This window comes from Vanessa cardui, chromosome 4 (genome assembly GCF_905220365.1).
Source record: "Vanessa cardui chromosome 4, ilVanCard2.1, whole genome shotgun sequence".
Taxonomy (NCBI): Eukaryota; Metazoa; Arthropoda; class Insecta; order Lepidoptera; family Nymphalidae; genus Vanessa; species Vanessa cardui.
Window position 1 is genome coordinate 8,057,453 of NC_061126.1, and position 17,628 is coordinate 8,075,080.

The 17,628-nt window shown below is 31.8% G+C and overlaps 2 protein-coding genes across 7 annotated transcripts in view; one reads left to right on the forward strand and one right to left on the reverse strand.

Moving 5' to 3' along the window:
- LOC124544430 overlaps nucleotides 1–10,869 on the reverse strand; it is a 30,897-nt gene extending 20,028 nt beyond the window's left edge. Inside the window, exon 1 of one of the 3 annotated variants that reach the window (XM_047122968.1) lies at nucleotides 10,660–10,869. The gene's annotated coding sequence lies outside the window, so the exon portion shown is untranslated. Of the gene's footprint in view, nucleotides 1–4,798; nucleotides 5,197–10,659 lie in introns of those variants that run through there. The other 2 variants (XM_047122969.1, XM_047122967.1) reach the window with 2 other exon arrangements.
- Nucleotides 10,870–11,126: 257 nt separating this feature from the next.
- Nucleotides 11,127–17,628, forward strand: part of LOC124544450 (putative uncharacterized protein DDB_G0282133) — a 21,424-nt gene continuing 14,922 nt past the window's right edge. The window contains exons 1-15 of one of the 4 annotated variants that reach the window (XM_047123011.1): nucleotides 11,127–11,480; nucleotides 11,925–12,030; nucleotides 12,133–12,306; nucleotides 12,449–12,546; nucleotides 12,628–12,822; nucleotides 13,793–13,942; nucleotides 14,025–14,576; nucleotides 14,894–15,049; nucleotides 15,121–15,219; nucleotides 15,369–15,551; nucleotides 16,028–16,150; nucleotides 16,242–16,347; nucleotides 17,009–17,098; nucleotides 17,174–17,267; nucleotides 17,356–17,618. In XM_047123011.1, the coding sequence (XP_046978967.1) occupies nucleotides 11,346–11,480; nucleotides 11,925–12,030; nucleotides 12,133–12,306; nucleotides 12,449–12,546; nucleotides 12,628–12,822; nucleotides 13,793–13,942; nucleotides 14,025–14,576; nucleotides 14,894–15,049; nucleotides 15,121–15,219; nucleotides 15,369–15,551; nucleotides 16,028–16,150; nucleotides 16,242–16,347; nucleotides 17,009–17,098; nucleotides 17,174–17,267; nucleotides 17,356–17,618 (2,524 nt within the window). In that variant the 5' untranslated portion in view covers nucleotides 11,127–11,345. Of the gene's footprint in view, nucleotides 11,481–11,662; nucleotides 11,820–11,924; nucleotides 12,031–12,132; nucleotides 12,307–12,448; nucleotides 12,547–12,627; nucleotides 12,823–13,792; nucleotides 13,943–14,024; nucleotides 14,577–14,893; nucleotides 15,050–15,120; nucleotides 15,220–15,368; nucleotides 15,552–16,027; nucleotides 16,151–16,241; nucleotides 16,348–17,008; nucleotides 17,099–17,173; nucleotides 17,268–17,355; nucleotides 17,619–17,628 lie in introns of those variants that run through there. The other 3 variants (XM_047123012.1, XM_047123013.1, XM_047123014.1) reach the window with 3 other exon arrangements.

The following is a 17,628-nucleotide window of genomic DNA, read 5'->3' on the forward strand; positions in this document are numbered from 1 at the left end:
AAAACGTATGCAAAGTTTCGAATTAATTACTGAAATAGCTGAAAATCGCGCTTGAAGATTCCGTTACATACATACATACAGCCCAAGCTTATAAAAGCGTGTTTAAAACAAAACTGCATAAGTACCTTTTATTATAAAATAAATCAAAGAAAAAGAAAATAGTCAGCGCATTATCGATATCTATAATTGAATAAGCAAAAAGTTATATTAAAGTAAATTATATAAACTGCCAGCATCCTGTCTAAGACGATGTTTTATATTAAAGGAGTTTTAGCGTATACGATTTACAATTTATTGATCTAAATAAAAAATATATCCTAATTTTTAGTCGTAGAGTATAAACGGGATCGTCTTTATTCGCCCACATGTGACATTTCATAGTAACTAAAGGAGGGGATATCTGAATATCTGAGCACGTTGAGCATTGGTTTTAAAATAGGTGTCCCGAAATGACGTGAGCATCTATTGTCGTGAACTCATTGCGACATTGCCTACGAGCGATTTTAAAACCGACAACATGTTTACAAGGCCTATTGTTTTTTCAACCTAATCCGACAGGAAATGAGACATATAGCACCCGTTTATACAGAATTAATAGTGATTAATGTTTCATAAATCTTGAATTAAACTTTATTCAACATATCGCTTAAGGTCTCAATGACCTCACATCTATTACGAGTCGACCACGCAATACAGTACCTCTTAGCTCTTAATCACGAAATCAAGGATTACCACTCTCTCAAACACATTATTTTTAAAAGAACTGCTATTCAATAAAAACAAAACGCCATTAAAAGCAAACATAGATTGAAGCAAAATATTGAACGAAAGCCGTATAAACCTTTTGCTCGAACGTTTTTGTAATATTAGTAACGCAAAAAAATAATCATAGATTGTAAAAATAAACAACCTATATTTTTTTACGTAACTTTACTCACTATTCGTTTTATGACAAGAAACTTTTTTTATAGTTTTCACGTTTGTTTATTAATTTAATGTAGAGTAGTATTTTGTTTTCCACGGATTTCGGACTAGTACGAAAAGGTTTTAATGACTGTTTTAGTAGGTTAGTTGCAATGTTTTCGTAAACAGTCAAATAACGTGAATATCCGTTGAACGTAAACGTCGAAATTTTAAGCAGATTATACAACAGTAGAACAATAAAAAATAGGTAACCATAATTGCAGGTTCTGCAATAGGGTATAAATTGACACTAGATGAAGTCTTTTACTCAATTTTATACATAGTCGATCCATTTAGGCCCGTTAACTAGTAATTATACTGGCTTAATTACTGTTTAAACCAATTGCGTGGCTATGGTTAATCAAATATAGAGTATCCTATTAGGGTGGTTATGAAACTTGAGAATTAAACACCCTCACGTACAATATACATATATTTCAATATGTACTTATAAATGATTATGGTCAAATAAAAAATGATCATCTACGATTTATAGGAAATAGACTAAGATGACTCTGATAATATCCGCATAATGTTTTGATCTATCCCCGATACGGATACTAAGACTAATACATACTTAATGATGAAATATTTTAGTATGAGTTTTAGTAGTGTAGACGCTGCTTAGTTTTCACATGGCTGTTGAAGATTCGAGCCAAGCCACGATTTGTTGTTTAAATAGAAACATACTACAAAACTTCAACTGAGATTGACAACATTAAGCAATCCGTTGAAAGATGTCTGTAAAGCTAACATTATTACAAATATGTCAAGTCTCGCTTATCTTTCCTTTATTTTAAACGTTTACCTTTGTCCATTTTGAAATAAAATTAATCTTCATAAATCTAGGATAGATTGTACGACTCAAATAATACATAGCTCATCGTTTTTTCGAGCGATTCCGTCAGCGTTTAAATATTCCTTAATTGCATGACAAAATGTTGTTTTCTATAGACTCACAGCACGCTATAAGGCCATCAAATCATATAATAAAGCACTAGGTTAGAAGTACAATATTGCAAAACTGAGTATGTTGACAGAACAAACCTGATGATTTGATATATGTTGATACAAAGTATTTTTTTAAAAGATTGTTATAAATATGGATTAGCTAGTCTTTTTTCTAAAAAACAGTTTATGCCGAGCTCTTTTTAATTACTTGAAAAAAATGTCTTTCAATCATCGAATATGTTCCGTTATATTTTTACAATTCGTCGAGCAAAGAGAAACAGGTTTAAAAAAAACGCAATTTATTGCGAACTGGAGTGGGATTGTGTCGGGAGTGTACGATGCCGTCACCGCTATAATCGGCGAAGGTCCGTCGCCATGCGTGACCGGCGACGCTTTATAACATTCGACTTCTAAGGGCAGTGCACACTAGCACAGGCCTTTACTAAATTAATCAAACGTGAGAACATACTTTATTGTAGTATTATTATATAACAATCATACAGACTAAACCGACGTTAGATAGATCAAAAATTCAAAATAATTAAAATGAACTCTAAAGTTCGTTTAAGTTTAAGTTATATATATTTAAAGAATTCGTATCTTTTCAAAAGACACGAATTCTTTAAATATATATAATTATTACTACTATGTTTTTTTTTTCATTTCAAAATATTAGTAATCTCTATTTACAAACGTGCAACTAACGTGTAACAGATCATCGATGTCATGAATTTTATGAATAATTAAATTATAACAAGCTTAACTTGTACGCACCGAACAGATGTCGGACGTCCGTTGAATAACGCGTAATAAACCAATAAGTTAAACGGTCAGTCATTTCATACATTAAAATTCGGAACACATGTTCGGCATCAAAATTTGTCACATTTAGTAACCGCATTTTGATGAACACCAACCTACGTTAATGCTTACGTGTTCCACTACTTATTATTAAGTAATCAAAAAGAAAGCTTAGAATTACAACGAAAAGTATAGAAACCTTATATATTTTTGGCTTAATTAGGTGAATAGAAATGGAAGCGGTCAGTGACATCGTTTCGTTGCGACAACCGCCTTACTTAATTTATTTAGAATTAGGCCATTAAAATATTTATGTTTTGAATAGTGTTAAAAACAAGCTGATTCTACTACTATATCCACGTAATTTTTTTTTCTTCAATGACAAATTTCATCATGATCGGACTCGGTTCAATGGTTTTGTCGTGATGAGACAACTAACAAACAGATAGAGTTACTGACGAATTTATAACATTAGTATAGCCATAGTATGGCCGTTAAATATCAAGACCGAGACAGTATGAGAAATAGTTCTACTCGGTATAACGGATCGATAACCTTTGTGCAATATTTCTTGTTGTCTCAGAGAATTCGATAAGAACTTCAGTATATGAAATGAATGGCCATAGACACGTAATTATTATCAGGAACAAAATGTGATGCTACAAAGCTTAAATTGTAATTTTAAATAATACTTTATGAAACGTGATTTTTTTACAAGCATAATTTACTAGTTTTTATATGGTATAAGTAGGCAGTCGGGTAAATGGGCCACCTGATGACAAATGGTCACAACAGTTCATATGCATTGACACCGTAAAAAATAACCATTCATACATCCCTAATAAGCCACTAACCATGGGAACTGAGGCACATAACCTTATGTTTGCAATAACACTGGCTAACTGACCCTTCAAACCAGAACACATCAATACTCAGTATTGCCACTTGGCGGTAAAATATAATATGATGAGTGGGTGGTACCTACCCAGACGAGCTTACATAAGGCCCACCGAGGGGATTTTAGACATGAATACATTTACCGATCGAAATCCGAATCCTATCGTTGAATAACAATAGGGTCTTCATATTTTTTTATATGCGATGTCAAATTTAAAGTGTCTACGTTAAAGAAATTGTCTTACGTTACATAAGAATTACGTTACAATACAAAATAATAAATAACGTTTTAAAATAAATTAGCCCCAGCATGCTGACTCGCTACAATAATTACGTGCGGTTTGTAATCAATTACCAAAACGTCTTGGTGACTACAAAACATGATTCACCTAGTTGCATTTGCATGAATGCACGATCATATTATAGTCAGCCTGGGATATAAATAACTTAATGAATAAAGGGTAGTCACAGTATATGTATGCACCTATATAAAGTTTGTTTTGAAAATTTAGAAATGACATCGTTTTTTTGAACCCACCGGTTTGTATACATTAAACAGGCAGCCCTCAAGCGTGTAAGATACAAAGAGGGGAACTTATAAAAATGCGGGCATACATTACATTCACTGCAGCTCTGATTCATGTTTTGGATATAATTATACGAATTTTTTTGTATTCATTTTTTATATTCTGAATAATAAAGAATGGAACTGAGCTGCAATTAATATTATACAAGTTTGTTTTCATTATTGTTTCAATAAAATTCTTGAGAAACCATGTACTTACATATGTACATACATATATATATTGCTCATAATTTACGATTCATATATTTTAGGTAGGTATGTTGGAAATCTCTGAATCTTTATTGATAAGAATCAAAAACAACTTTTTTATATCCGTATAATTTAAATATTTTCTTTCATCTGGCTCTATGTTTTTATTCTAGAGCTACTTTATTAAACTTAGATCATAAACTTAAATAAAGTTAAGTTTGTCGCATTTTATGCTCAAAAAACATTATTTATTATTGTCTATCATTTGATATAAATAAACTGTAACACTTTAAAATCACAAACGAATAAAAAAAATTTAGAGAGTCACAATCTTTTTTTAAATTTACATCGTAAAAATATTCATATAAACATAAGTTGATGTATTCAATTCAAATTAAATAAGCAACTTACTTTTAAAATTAAGAAATAAAGTTGTTCTCAGACCTGATCCACTAAAATTAAACGTAAACAAGATTTTACGATTCACTCAGTTTCTTTTATTTTCTGTTTCTTCTTTGATCTTGATTGAACTTGTATTGTTAACTTATGGACATGTTGAAATGGCATTCACTCATTGAACTTTAAACACTTTACAACTTGAAACTTGAACATTAGAAATGGAATCACGATATTCTCAATAAATACTGCATTGGTTGTAAATTAATACGCGCACGGAGAGAGTGGAACCACAGACTATGCTGTATATTTCTGCGGTTGAAATACAGAATAAGTGCGAAGTAAGTCTTGCACCGATAAGAACCGCACAGCGCGCCGTCACGCCGCGAACAACGGGGCCGCCAATGGTGGTGCTCGTTTCACTTACTTTTTACTTGCTTACGTCGCGATTACATCGTACCGTGGAGTATTTTGATGCGACTTAAATGTCAAGATATATGTACTCGCGACATAGTATGAATGTATCGCTAAAGTTTTCATTACCTTTTTAACGACTTTGCATAAACACACTTTATAATATTTCGAAGGACATGTTGCTTATATGTAAACTGTATAAGTAATTACATTAGACGTCTAGTAATATGAAATCAAAGAAATAATAATGTAAGCATTATCATTATTCAACGAACTTTCATTGATGAAATAAAAAATAATAACAAGCAAAGAGCAAAAAAACACAGTTTGCTTCAATGTAGATTAGTACGTATAGAATACGTTGAGAATTGATTCTCAAAAAGTATAATTTTTCATTCAATCGATATAATTTTTAAATAATTAATAATAACAAAACCTTTAATTATTCCAAAAACAGTATTGGCTCTAGGACAGCTAAATTAATTTCCCTGAAAAAGATGATATTTCGATTCAATTATTATGTTTTAGTACAAGCATCCACTCATATTTTATTTTTAGAACAGGGGGGAATCATTATAAAGATTTTGTTGTTGTTTGTGAATGTTTGGATTTAAAGAGTCCATGTCAATGTCGGTGTAAGAAAATATTTACTACGACATAGTCTCCAGAGATCACCTCCACAGATGTGTATGGATACTATGGATAGATACCCTTTAAGGTCCATTAAGTAGTCTACTCGCTCACTTAAAGCTTTAAATATTAGAATCGTCAGTCCACAATGATCAAATTATCATTACAAACATCATTCCGTTATATTTTAATAATAAAATCAATATAGTCATAAATACATATAGTCGATTTAGGTTTCAATAAAAATTGCACTTTCAAAAATAATTAAAAAATATGACTATACATATAAGTTCAATATTTTTTTGATGTGTCCTTAAAAACTTAAAGCTTATTTTTAAGATTTATATCATTTTGTCGGCGCAATCAGAACTTCTGAAGTATAATGAATGGAAACTGATATCAGCCGATTAATGTTGTCATATGAATGCATGAGTGATGAGACCATGAGCATCCATAATAGCCACGAACAATGAGTGTGATAAAACAGGCCTAATGAATGACTTACTAGAATTGAGATAGCTCACTCAGATACGACTGATTCATTTCTATGCGACTTGTAGTTAAAAAAAACATATGTCTAATACCACAATTAAATACAATTTATTAGTACTTAACTCTACTTCTGCGTTATCGATTGTAATTATGATAAATTTACTATTACGACAGTGAATAATTAATGTTTTTTTATCGTACTTATAATAATTTAAATTGTTTATAGTTAATTACTTAAAATCGAAAAGCTTTTGACTAAAAAAATGCATACTACTTTAAAATAAATATGTGAATTATTTTTTTCTGTGAAGTAATAAAATTTGAAAAACATCATTTTTCAAATATTATGGTATTCCTTTTTCTTTTGAATATCAAATTATGCTCGTTTGCAAAAAAACAGCGCCCGGTTTCGAATTTTTTCCTGTCTGAAAACAATACAATACGAAAAAGTCGAACATTTTATGGGACGCTAACAAAAGTGCCGTAGTGTTTAAAAAATACTTTACAAATTTAAATTTATAACTGAGACTGGTTTTCAGAGAAAACAACTTTTTTCTATTTTATGTGGCCGTTTAGTGTCCGCGTTAATCTTAGATGAATTATTAAACACAAATATCATTACACCGGTTGAGGAAGGTTCAACAAATGCTTCGTAGCTCATAAACTAAATGTGAGTCACTCGATAGAACTAAGAACGCCAAAAAGAACTTTGAGGAAGTGAGAAATATGCAAATTAGTCTTTCAACGATAAGGAGAAGGTTTCTTGCGGCCTATGGCTATGTAGCCATCGCCCATCCTGCGGCCATAATACAAAGTTTATGAATTTATATTTTATGCACTGAGTTAAAACACTCAGAGTATTTAATAGGGTACTTTTCTGATAAAGCAGGGGATCACCCTATGGGTTGAAAATCGACGTTGTCGAACGCTATAGACATGAGAAGACCAATTTGGTGAGGCTTGATTTAAATAAATCACATCTTATGGTAGGTACTTTGATTAGTTTTAACCAGTGTATTTCGTTTTTGTAAGATTTTACTTTGGAAAGACATTAGCATTAGTCGTCTAGATTGTTGGACTCGAAGTTCCCCAGCTCAATTCTATAGAGCATGCCTGTGTCATTCTTAACGATGAGTGAGATCATGAAGCTGACCGCAGAACATCAGAAAGCTAAAAAATGTAATTACTGAGGGGTGCTAAATTACACTATCCATATATCTCAAAAAACATGAGGGTTATATAGACTAGCATGTCCGATCTGATGAATCTGACGAAAATTATTCCTTACTGATTAATTAACAAAATTCTTAAGATTGTTGATTTATAAGCACTTCACATCCAAAAAAAATAATACTTATATGTAGGAATTATAATTTTATTGGGCTAATTATAAAACCTATTTTCTTATTGAATAAATATATACAATATAATCTTTTGAGGTTTTAAAACAATAATTTATGTAATATCCCAAATATTCCATAAATTACTGTTACCAATCTACATTTTTATACTTTGCTCAAAACACAGTTAAACGTGCATTGAAACCTAAAACTTGTTTATATCTTTGTAGTATCATCCTACGCCAATGTCTAGGTCCCAGGATTAAACTTGATCTCGCAATACTAATGGTCGTATTCCAAAATAATCTTTTCTTGTTGCAAAAAAACTATTTAGCTTTAATAAATTATTCACTACTCCTTGTGGTGTACCTACAGTACCTACAGTACACCACATAAAAGAAAACATTTAAAAACACTTTCCAAAAATGTCCAACTATTAAAAAAAACACGATCCCGTGTTTTAGTGTACAAGTATAAACAAAAAATCTATTTTATTTGTATTTAGTAACAAACTACCGAGGTTAATCTGCTGAAGATGAGTAATATTCAACACGTGGCTTCGCCCACGTTGAAATCTATAAAGCTATAAAGAGCCTAGATACCTAGTAATTAATATTACTTCGCGTCTGAAATTTATCATATGATTTGTTTAAATACTAGCTGTTTTGATGTTGTTAGTATGATTTTTATGTCGGGGCAATACGTACCTCAATATAAATTATTTTTAACATTTTTTTCAAATTAACATGTTCAATTTTCCAGTTTCAAAGTACGTTTATAAACAAAAATATATCTACTGAAACAGTTTTTGAAGAAATCGTTGAGGAGAATATACTATTGTGGTTTTTTTTAGCCAGTTCGGGATTATACGGCCTTAAATAGCCCATATGGGCGAGGAGTGGAGAGGAAAGCATTAGCATAATTGGAGGTCGACGGCGACTGAACCGGTTTGCTGCTTTGAGCTCGACATGATATTACGTCATCGCTGACATCATATTAAAATAATAATAATTTTTAGCAACGACAAAAAAACTTATAAATAAAAAAATTATAAGGTCAGAGAAAACCGAATTATTGGAACTAAGGATGACTAAGGCGGCTGCGAATTTTCTTTATAATTTGTGAAGTAACTATATGTGTTTTAAATTAATAAAACAGTTCTCATAACTTTTATTTCACTTCAGATGAATCTCTTAATGTCTAGCGCTACATTTTTATACTTTTGTCTACTCGACAATATTATTTTATTGATATGTATTCGTAAACAAATACCGCATACTCTAATTATTTCTATCAACTAATCTACACGTAAAATATATTCTTCTATCCTGTGACTACAAAATTGAAAGTTAATTATAATGTAGGTAGATTTGTGATAGGCGCGGCGTTCTAGGAACGCAGCTGAAGTTTTATTAATAACTGTCAACACAAAATACAGTATGTAGGTCGCGTGGCACTCCCAGGCGGTCACCGCCCATTTCACCCTCTTATTACAAACCACCCTTACCTCACGAATACCGAATATGCTGTGAACTTTGCAGTTTATAAAGGCTGTTTTTTTTTGTAGAGGCGGAGAACTTTAAAGTTAAATAAAACAGGGAAAATATTTTTGATCTCGATTAAAATAGTTATATTTGTCAGATCCTTTTTATGGCATTTATGTTTAAATTTAACTTGGGGCACATGGCTACCAATGCTGGCACGCATATGGCACAAACTGGTAGTTCTATTCTCCTAGTACTTATAGCTCAAGAAGTTGTGATATGGAGTCCCTATGACTCCATAAAATTTATCTTTTTTTTTAATATGGAGCCAATTTTGATGAAAATAATTAAATAATTAAAAGTGTTTTTTTGTGTTTCATTTTAATTCAAAATTATCTGCTTCTAATAAAAAAGCTTATAGAAAATTATGCGATCATTCAAGCGTTAATCACATATTTTATAATATATTGTTTTAAGTAGGCACTGTGGTTGATACTAAAGTGGCGATGAATGAGGCCTGGCATTATTTACATTGAAAATTAATTATTAACGTAATACCTAATTATTGTCTTAAAATCAGTTACAAAAAAATAACACTCAGTTCTCTTCTATATAATCACTTGTTGTACGACAGGTGCTTTCTCTATTTCCAAAAATTATATTTCAAAAATCTTACTCGTCAAGAAATATATCAGGAAGACAATTAACGACTTTACGAGTTTTTTAAGGTACGGCTGTACATATAACTACGACTTGTGCTACAAGCAGGTCATTACACCTGCGAATATAAAAAAAGGTGCCTATTACCTCATTTGCTAGGCCGCATAAAATTGATCTTGATCCGAAGTAATGTACTTGGTAAAAAATATTTTTTAAACTTCAGACTTAAAAGTAAAGTTAACATTCGGCATTCATTAGATGTTTATTTATTAGGTACAGTTTTACAACAATGATTAATAAAAAAAAAGTAAAAACTGACGTTAAAACGTCAAATTTAAATGGTTATTTAGATGAAAATATTTATAAAAATCTTATAAGTATTTTCATCTTATTAATAGATATTTCGCGCCAAAATAGATAATATGGTCGGTTAACTTTTGAATTCAGCTCTTTAGTGATTAGGATTTTCATCAGTGATGAGTTACAAAAAATATTAACTACTTCAGACAATAATGTAAGAGAATTCGAATTAATTAATAAGAACAACAGGGTAGCATAATATGCGACTCTATCGGTCGATTTACTGCGAAAACGCCAAACTGTTGACTAAATAGTAACGATTTTCCACATTTCGACTTATTTTAATATGTACATATTACTGTCAAACACATTTGAAAAGTGAAAATACTGGGTAACATTTTGAAGATTTGAACTTTTACTGTTGGTTTGTTAATGGTCAAAGTTTTATTAATAAATAACACAATGGCATTTTTTATGTGTGATATAATCTAAACCTATTTATTAATTATTTAATGAAAATTTATAAGCATATTTTTGATATATAAATATTAATTACCCATAAAAATGTAAAAACAACTTTTGTTATATCAATATAGATTTTTAACACTTTGTCACTGTGAAATTAAAATTTCTTCTTATTCTTTCTCCATAAAAGATTTTTAAAAATCTTCAATTTTACACATTTTTTTTAATGTCTATACAAATGTATTTAATCAGTGAACGAATCGACGAACTCTATGTACGTTATCGCCATACAGAGTTTTAGCACGGACTGAAATTTGAATGAAATGGTTCGTTCATAACATTTCAAATAATAAATCGTAACGATTATTGCAAATTATTTTTTAACACTGAATACTTATTATATAGTAGGCTAAACTTATAAAATGTAAATTTTTAGACCCTTTATGAAGTAAATCTTACATTATAGTTTTTCTGAAAATAAAAATAGGTATTGAATATTAAATTCCAAAAATCCTTTTATACCGAACGCACATATCGCAACGTAATGTCACTGTCACTTTAGTTTGCGTCGACTCGATCTCCAATTATTTAAGATTTAAAAAAAAAGTCGACGAGATATATAGTTCCTTGTAATATTAAATGTGCATATTATATCAACAGAATTGTCAAGTCATAATATTTATTCTGTAATAATATTAAAGGATTTAATTGTGTCCAATAAAAGCATGAATTCTTTTAAAAATCGAATAAAGTAGTGTTTCAATATTAGTGCATATAATGGCTCCTGGTAATAAAGAAAGACATCCAGGACACACGGGTACGATACCCAAAACTAAAGTAAGGAACAACTGCAATGTACCACAAGAGGCTGTAACACCGACACGACGAGACATGGCTTCTAATCTGGTGACGGTAACAGAAGTTGAAATCTCTATGTCGTATAGTAAACTAATATAGATGTGAGGCTGAAGTTTGCTCTTTATAATTTGAATTTTTGTTGCTGCTGAACTAAGTAGTCTGAAGTTTTTTCAGAACACATGTAATACCTGTTTATTTTTAGAAAATTAGGAGCGCCATACACTTTGGATATTTGCCAAAATATTCTGTAATGTTGTGCACAGATACTGAGATCAGAAATTCTTTCTGTTCTATTAATATTAAATTTCAATCTCTGTTCAATCTTAATCTCTTACTTGAAGTTTGAACTAATCCCATATGGGAGGTTGTTTTTCCAAATTTAAACGTAATAAGGTAGCTGGAAGTGATTACCTAAAAATAATACTTGTATTGTGCTCATAAGTAAAAGTCTCCTGCATTTTTCTGTGTGTGAATTTAAGAAACTACCAAATTTTTTAGACTTCTCTGGATTGGGTGCCTGTGTCAGAATATAACGCAAGATCAAACTGTAATCAGTCAAGAAAGCAACCAAACAACACCTCTGACCAAGAATTAACTGACTTAGGTATATAAGAAATATTTATTATTCCTGCTACTACTAAATTAATAATATTGTAATAATTTCTTACTTTGGTGGGATTAAAATGTTGTCAAATACTTGTTTTAGATAATTCTGTATCATTTGAGAGTGGGTTTGGGCGGTTTGTTCCTGTAAGACCACAGCCTCGCGCTCTTCCCTTAACCGTGCAAAATCGAGAAAGCTTAACCACTGATCATCATGACGATGGGGCATCTTCTGCCTCTCATACCTTACATCCATATGCACATCAAATGCAAAATGGTAAATAAAAACATGTTAAATATTTTTATACAAAGGGCTCAAATTACTTTACCCAACATATGCTGTTTAATATAGAATAAGAATGAATATTTTTCTTTTACAATAGCTTTGAAAAATGGTAAAGTGTTTTAATTTATTGCAGGTATGATACCACATTCAAACCATGCTGCTGCAGCTGTTATGATAGTTAATCCAACTACGCCTAATGCTGTTACAGGGAATATGACTCAACCATTTAATGTAAGTAAATATGTGATAAGCATATAGATACATTGTTAGCTCATTTTGAAAACATGATCCTAATTGTATGCTCATTTTCAGGCTCCAAATCAAAATAGAAATAATTTGACAAGAAATTTGAATTCAACACGTAATACTTTTGAAGGCAGTAATACAAACAATAATAACTCTTCTCCTGTTACAAATTCACGATCTGGTACAAAGTCAGTGAATTTGATGAACAATATGTATGACCCAGGACAAAGCAGTTTCAATAACATAAATGAAAATAATCAAGTAAGTACATATACTATCTTATCCTGATAAAGGTACTGCTAGCCCCAATAAGTACTGGAAATATTTTAACATTCATAGTTGTTATAACTGAACTCAAGGACAAAGCTAAAAGAGAAATTTAGCTCTTGTTACAGAAGTCAAAAATGATTTCTAGAATTTTCGAGCGAGTTGATCAAGCATAAATGTTTTTAGTTAAATTTTCTAGAGAAAATAAAACTTTGCACTATCTATAAAAAGAATATTTTATATAAAAGAAAAAATATAACAAATGAGATAAAAAATCGAATGCAGTTTTGTAATGTATAATGGAACCACCTAAACAAATGACCAAGAAAATCCTTTTTTTCATCTATTTATCTTTTAAAAGTCCTTTCTCCTTGCCTTAAATGGCAACACTAATAGTCGCAATCCTTGATTGGTGCTGATTTATTAAGTGTTACCCGCTATTATTTTTCGATAATCAGTCAGACTACCCCTAGACTGTCCAATGCTCTTACTGATTCACAATCTCTATTTTATCACTATTCACTATTTATAAGGCAAGGCTCTAGGTTATTAGTTTTTCGAATATGTCATGCCTAGTTATTGTAATTGCGGCATTCTACTGTGAGCTTGTTGCTTTCGGTATTTTCCTGTGTCTTTGGTTTCATTGAATTTCCGATCTTTGCTCATTTCCTAGCACGCACCATAAACTGTTATGTCTTAGAAGCGGATGTCATCTCTGATATCGTCTCCATTACTTATACCTTTCGGCTTTAGACAGTGAAGTCATTTTGACAAAATTGTAAGACTATTTACCGAACATATTAAATGGCTAACAATGAGATCAAATGAAATAGTATTTAACTAGTTTTCTCTAAACATGTCCAAAACAGTATATCATCTAAATTGATTAGCAATGCAATTTTAAAATATCAATCAGAGGTAGTTTACAGCTTAAATAGCAATAATTCTTCCGCCCTGTGTTTAGGCTCATAGAGAATCAGCTAGAGCTCTGGGAGAAGCAATTGTGGCAGCATGTCCTGATGCAGCTGCTGTCGAACGCCGTCTCGGCCAAATAAGAGAGTACATTCGAGTGACGTCATCGCTCGTCGATACAATGCGGAACTCAGAAGATGAGGTTTGTAGTTTGTTGTAATTTTTAGAACCTTAATGACTTCAAAGTATATAAAACGTGAATTAAATTTCTATATCAAATTTAGGCTTTTATTGAGCACACAAAAGAAGAATATGATGAATTAGTTAAAATGGTAATGCAACTGAAAGAGAGTGAAAGCAAACTTGAATCTATGTTAGATGAAAAAAAAGCTGAAGCTTCCAATGACAATTCGAATCATTCCTTGAACCAAACAGAAAGTAATATTCCTGAATCCGCCAACCAAATAGAACCAACACCTGAAAGAATACCGATTCAAGATAAAACAAGCAACATTAAGACTAATAACGACAATAGCCCAACCAATAATTTAAAGAAGGTAACGAACATAGAAAATGAACACTTAAATAAAAACATTACAAATGCTCGAGCAACTGATGAAAACGATAACAATATGGACGGATCTCAAAATACAATCGAAATCCAAGAAATAGAGTCGATACCATGTCCAGATCCAGAGATACAAAAAGATGACCAATATCTTAATGATATTTTGCGAAAAAATATCACAGCATGTGTCGAGAAAATAGCTTTCATTGAAGAACTGAAAAATCAAAACAAAGATATTGAAACAAAGATTAGCTGCCACGAAGTTCAGGTTTCATTCTGTCGATGTGTGCTGTGAAGTGTGTGTCAATATGCCCCTTGTTAAAGAACGCATAGCATGTCTAAAATTTTGATAAAACAAACCTTTGTTTCTAACATTTTTTCTAAACGCAACACAAACACCAAGAGTATACAACGAATAAAAAAAGCCAACAATATTTTTTATTCAAGAGTGTTTGCTTAAACCTTTGTGCTCTAATATTTTCCAAACTTTCCTAAACTTCTCGTTTCTATGTCGTTTTTATTTAACACGTAATAATTTGTTTTGTTTTTTTACGCTAACTCACCTTTGATGTTCTTGCATTTCAGCAAGATGTGGTGGTCAGACCGGTGTCAGTTCAAAGTAATGGATCAACTTACAGTGATAATGATCTTTGGCAGAATGAGATAAAAAATAAAATGGAAATGACCCAAATTCGGATGTCAGCGCTCAAGCAGCAACAGAAAAGGCTGCTGAAGTATCAGGTGAGTACGATAAGGTGAATATATCTCTTTTAAAGTTTATTTATAAATAAATGAATGTATACATTTTGTAGGCGGAAGCAAAAGAACAACTAGAAGAAATAAATAAGGAGAGACAAAGTCAAGAAATACATCATCCGTCGACATCGCATGAAAACATCAACGCAATGCCGGTGTGTTCATTTTGAAATAATAGAATAGATTCTTATGTATGAGATTATTACTAGATTACTCAATAGTTTTATTAAGTTTCCCGTCTAAAATACGTACGGTAAACTTTTATATTATGGTTTTTTTATAAATAATCGAGATACTCTTTCAGAATCTAACATTAAGCGCGAATTACCATCACCCGAGTCGAATGTATGGCGCGAATCAGATCGGAGTGGCGACCACATTGCCACAGTCGGCTGACGCGCTCTCCACACAGATGTCTAACGCCGAGCAAGAACACACTCACGACGACCGTTTCTCTCTAAGGGAGGGCAACATTGCCAGCAGCGAGGTGAGTTGGCTCTCTTTGACAGCTAATTGGTATCTAATTTCAGCCCATGGATATGTCTAATAAGATTTAGCTCATATATAATTTAGTATTATTTTGGGCATAGTCGGTATTTCTTAATGGCAAAAACCGCAGAAGAAGCTGTATGTAAGACAAACGTTTCACCCGAAGCATGACTCAAAGTACTGACTTTTTGTATCTGAGCTACTGAATGTTCCTTAATAGAAAGGAAATAAAATAATTACTTTAAGTAATTAATCTTTCTATTTTACTTTAAGTAATAACTTATATATAAACTATAAATCAGCAAAAGTACAAAGCCATATGACTAATTGGAGCAAAATAAGATAAAGTTTGTCGCAATGAATAGTTTTGGCAAAATTATTACGTTGATAAAAACAGGACATTTTGTCTATCAAGTGAGCCTAGCAATGATGTCAATAACAAGATACAGTTATATGTATTTTTTGATATGGTAGGAAGCGGCAGGTGGTGGTCGAGACAGTGAAGTTGAAGATGACGAAATGCTCAGTGAACGCGAACGGATATTGCAGCTCAAATTGCGAGAACTCCAAATGAAGAAGCAGCACATGGAAAACTTGGTGAATACAAACAATACATACTTATTTAGATCATACGAAACTTAAATTTCGAATACAAGTTATTAATTGATCCTCTTATTTCATTATTTAGGTATCAGAGTTCCAAAAACTACAAATGGCAACTCGACTCGGCAGCTCGCACAATACATACTCAAGTTCCGGGGAAGACAGCGGTGACGATGAGCCATCCCGTAAATGTAATTATATATTTTATTACTTATTAAATACTCATTTCAAGTAAAATCAAAGATTATATATAGCTAACATGCCGTGTTACGATTTATTTTCCCCATACAGTTTGGATCGCGCGTAAACACTAGATTATTTTCCGTCCCGTTCTTTAACTTACATTTTTTTAGAGATAAAGAGTATCTACATTTAAAATTTGAGAGAACTCGATATTTCAAACATGCCACATGATAAAGTAGTATCAATATATAATTAAGTTTAGTAAAGTTTTGTTTAGGGATTAAGAACCATAAAATTGACCCTATTGAATCTATTCAGGAGCACTAGATACATATAATATCTATAAAGATGTTTGCGACAGTATATAATCTTAAAAAAATTTAGACGTACGTAACAAAACATATAACTGATTGTTTATAATATATTAGCCTTATTATCCCACTTGTTTTTGTATGACAAAGATTGTATAATATCCAGGACAGTAAAATAGTTACAGAAATTGCCATTAACTTATTTCGTAAGGTGTAGATATCCTCCGTTGATAGTGTGTTGAGGATAAATATTATAAACAGCTAACAAACTTATTTAATTATATCTTTCGAGAGGGTTCAGGATTCAGATTAAACCAAACTTCTCGTATATATACTTCTAATTTACACATCGTTTCAGGTAACAAATCAGGCGTAAATCTCAAAAACGAAGATCCATTTAAAATCATGGAAATAAAAGCCATAAAGACGGCGTTGCAAAAAACCAAAGGTAGTAACATAGGACATTTAAAACTCTAATTAAGTTTTGAAGTATTTTATATATATATTTAACTTTTGTTCTCAGATCTGATGCGTTCGGTGGAGACATTTGAAGGGAATCTTTCAGGAGCTCACGAGGAGAACTTCCATATACCCAATCATTCCAACATTCATGACAAGTAATTTTATTTTAATTTGTTTTTATTTTTTTACTTTTGTTTGAACCATTTGCGTAATAATTACAAGATTGATTTCTACAATTGACAGCAAATCAGAAGGCGGTGGAAGTATGGGCGGCTGGTCAAATGAAGGCAGCGTCTGTCGTGTGCGCAACTCACTGCCGCAGCGACATAAGTTCACCAACGAGCAACACTCGCAGCAACTTCAACATCTGCAGCCTCAGCAGCAGCATTTGCAGCCATCCCAGCACCAGCAACACTTGCAACCACCTCAGCATCAGCAACACATGCTACCACCTCAGCATCAGCAACACATGCAACCGCCTCAGCATCAGCAACACATGCAACCACCGCAGCATCA